This window comes from Priapulus caudatus, unplaced genomic scaffold, assembly GCF_000485595.1.
Source record: "Priapulus caudatus unplaced genomic scaffold, Priapulus_caudatus-5.0.1 Scaffold38, whole genome shotgun sequence".
NCBI lineage: Eukaryota > Metazoa > Priapulida > Priapulimorpha > Priapulimorphida > Priapulidae > Priapulus > Priapulus caudatus.
Genome location: NW_014577099.1, coordinates 25,073 through 28,468, shown reverse-complemented (window position 1 = coordinate 28,468; position 3,396 = coordinate 25,073). Strand labels below are relative to the sequence as shown.

Below are 3,396 nucleotides of genomic sequence, written 5' to 3'. Positions count from 1 at the left end.
TACCGGAACGTACCCTGGTCACTATTTGATATGGTTAGGGTTAGGATTAGGGTTAGGGTTAGGATTTAGACTCGTTAGTGGAGTAGGCGAGGTACGGTCCGGCATATTAGATAGTACCAGGCCCAGGGTACGTTCCAGTACACCGGACCGTACCCAGGGTACCTTCCGGCAGTACCCCGAGGGACATAGACCCTCTCAGCATTAATATGACATGCTTATATTTTATAAAGTGATTTTTTGGTGAAAAATAGCCACTTCTGGTGGTTTTGGAACAAAAAAGAACCGATTACTGACGGTGTATAACACCCTGCTGCAATTACGCAGGTGCTATTTAATACCATTCAGGTGCTGCTTTACGGCTGAGAAGACGAACTCGCGTGCGAAAGGCATCCCATTATGTTTTTGTAAACATCAGTTCTTGCATTATATTTCAAACAAAGTGTACAGTAATAATGTTAATAGCGTTAATAATGATGTCACACAGGTACTCGTTTATTAAATGTTGCTTTGTGAGTCAGACATTTTATAACTAGGGACACGTTGCTAATTACAGCAAACAACGAAACATACATTGTGCAACTGATGTTTACAATATAAAGCCTAAGTACCGTAGGTTAGTGCACTGCCAAACATTCCGACTACTGTGCGAATGTACACATCGTCAGGAATACTTGCCATAACAGAGGAAGCGAAGAATGGGTTTACCTGACTTGCTTTGACAAGCGTTTGTCCGCCTCCTGTGTTCCATGCTTCCTACCGCTGATGAAAGCCAAGCTGGGAAACCAGGACTTATCTGAAAGCACAAGTTCTTCGTTCCTACTACCAGTTTCGTCAGTCGCCGGCATAATTTATGTCTACCATGGTTCGAATACACACTACTGATTAATAGATCTGTTACCACACACGCGCACGCTAGCATGCATACGTCTGTTTCAGAGCAACAACATAATAACACTGTGCGTTGTATAACTTCCCATGCACGGAGTCTGAAAACCATGTTATTGCGCATACCACAGCAGAAAAGAAAACCTGCATGTGTTCAGTAGTCTACCCTGAGCGAATGCTGGTTTCAACTCGTTCTTTTTCACCACATAGATGTCTAACACCAGTTTACCGTTAGTCTGTCTTGTGTAGCAATGGTACTACCGTATATACTCGCGTAATAACCGCAAATTTGGCCTCAGATTTTAACCCTGTATTTGCTCTGCGGTTTATAAGTGCGCCATACCGTGAGGGGAAATATACTAGGCATTACCTGATTCAAATTGAGGTGCGGCTTATAGGAACACGCGGTTATTACGCGATCATATACGGTAGTCTACATTAGTAGTAAAGCAAACAGAAATGGACAGATAGATATTTATACACATTACACGTTTACAGTACACATTAAGCAGATATGTACACACAAAAATAATTAGCAGACTTAACAGGCCATTTCTGGCTTGGGTGCACGTGAGTATGCGAACTCATATCATTTATATCTCTATCAAATGCAGCATGAAAATACGGTGTTTTCATTAGGTCCATGCAGTGAGACATTGCACTGGGTTCCTGTGCATTTGTACCAAATTTCCTATATTTAGTGACCTTGACAAGATCCAACCAGCACAGTTCCATACCCTTTCCATTCCAGTTCCCTTTTAACAAGACTAAATATACTAAAAACAAGCTTATAATTAAGTGATAATTTAGCACAGACGTGTGAAAAACATGTATAAAGCAGTCAAGCTTGATCGACCCATCAGCAATATTCAAGTGGGTGCAGATATCTCAGTCAAATGGATATATAAACTGTAAAACGTATACAAACACGCAAACGAGTGCCTCCCCTGTTACCCACCCCTCAAGGAATTTTCCTCGTCTGTATCTAGGAGCTTCTTGGTGGGCGCCACCACCTCCTCGATGGTGACCGAGCGATTAGCATAGGTGGACGGGTCGGCCGAGCGCAGCGTGAAACCGGACACCCGCGATGTCGTTGTCTGCGAAACATCATCATCTACAGAGACAGTGGTCCAACACAACAGACACTAATCAGTGTATGAACACCATTCACTGCAGAGACACCACACATCTAACATCACGTCTAACATCTACTCTACCCAGACGTCATCCTTTATAGAGACATGTCACCTTAATTCTTGGACTATTTTCTTCGGATTTTACCAGACAACATTACAAATAATTATTATTTTAAGATGAATACAAGTAGATTGACTTGAGTAAATGAACGCCAGTTTCAAAAAATGTCGTTAACAGCTCAACACACACATATTTATCTTAAAATAAAAGTACTTTCTACGTTCCAATAATAACCTTGGCATAAACCTTATTCTCTACAAAGACAATGTTTATCAATTAGCCAGATACCAGATATAAAAACACTGATAACATTCCCATCTGCTGCACTGACCAATGACTCTAGGAAATAGTGACATATACTAACAGGAGGTAGTCTCATGACTATTACTATTAGATATTATAATATGGATAATTCATATAAACCACATTCGCTTGGCAAAAAATGCTATCGTGCGGTTATACAAATTTATACATTTTGTTGTCATATAGACACATTGACAAGTTAAATTACATGTCACTGCAGAATCTCAGGTAGCAATGGGTACCCATGACACTAACGTCATACTTCACCTGTCACTGCTGCATCTAAGGTTGCTGGGGCACCAAGACTACTAACATCAAATCTCAACTGTTACTCCTACATCTAAGGTTGCTGGGGACGCCCAGGCTACTAACATCAAATCTCACCTGCCACTCCTACATCTAAGGTCGTTGGTGACACCCACGTTGCCAACGACCTCGTCCGTCTGGGACCACGCCCTTCAGGAAACTGTTCGCCATTAGGAAACTGTGCGGCATCCTCACCTGCCAAGTTCTGCAGGGAGCGAGTTGACTGAAAACATACGTGGCTAATGCAAGACATACAGAAAGCAATAGACAATCAGAGTACATCACACAGCTTCCCTACCCATCCTGCAATTTATGTAAGCTTTCTCACCATGGCAAATAATCTGCCAAGGCCATAGGCATAGTCCATAGCCTAAGCAAATTCCTAGGGGTTAAGAAGAATGGATCAAATCTCGTGACACAACCTAGTAATAATGAGGGAATACTTATCAAGGGAAATCTTTTCAAAAAATAAACCAGGTGCACCATAGGGTTACTTTCTTCTGCTGGTAATTATTCTTATTTTATTGTTATTTACATCAGAGCTATATGTCACTTATACCAGCCAATCATTATAGGATAAATATACGTAGTTACGTACAAGACACATATCAACATCATATCAAGTAAATAAATATGCTCCACAGTCTAGAGTCAGTTGCCCCCTTTCACCCCCGCTCGTCCCGGGACGCATTTGACACGGGTCGT

At 41.5% G+C, this 3,396-nt stretch overlaps 1 protein-coding gene across 2 annotated transcripts in view; it reads right to left on the bottom strand.

Annotated features, from left to right (window-relative positions):
- Positions 1-3,396, bottom strand: part of LOC106819360 (metal tolerance protein 11-like) — a 34,077-nt gene that overhangs the window by 8,329 nt on the left and 22,352 nt on the right. For both annotated transcript variants that reach the window (XM_014824009.1, XM_014824016.1), the window contains exons 3-5: positions 2,770-2,914; positions 1,844-1,999; positions 706-793 (exon numbers count right to left, since the gene is read on the bottom strand). In XM_014824009.1, the coding sequence (XP_014679495.1) occupies positions 706-793; positions 1,844-1,999; positions 2,770-2,914 (389 nt within the window). The remainder of the gene's footprint in view (positions 1-705; positions 794-1,843; positions 2,000-2,769; positions 2,915-3,396) is intronic.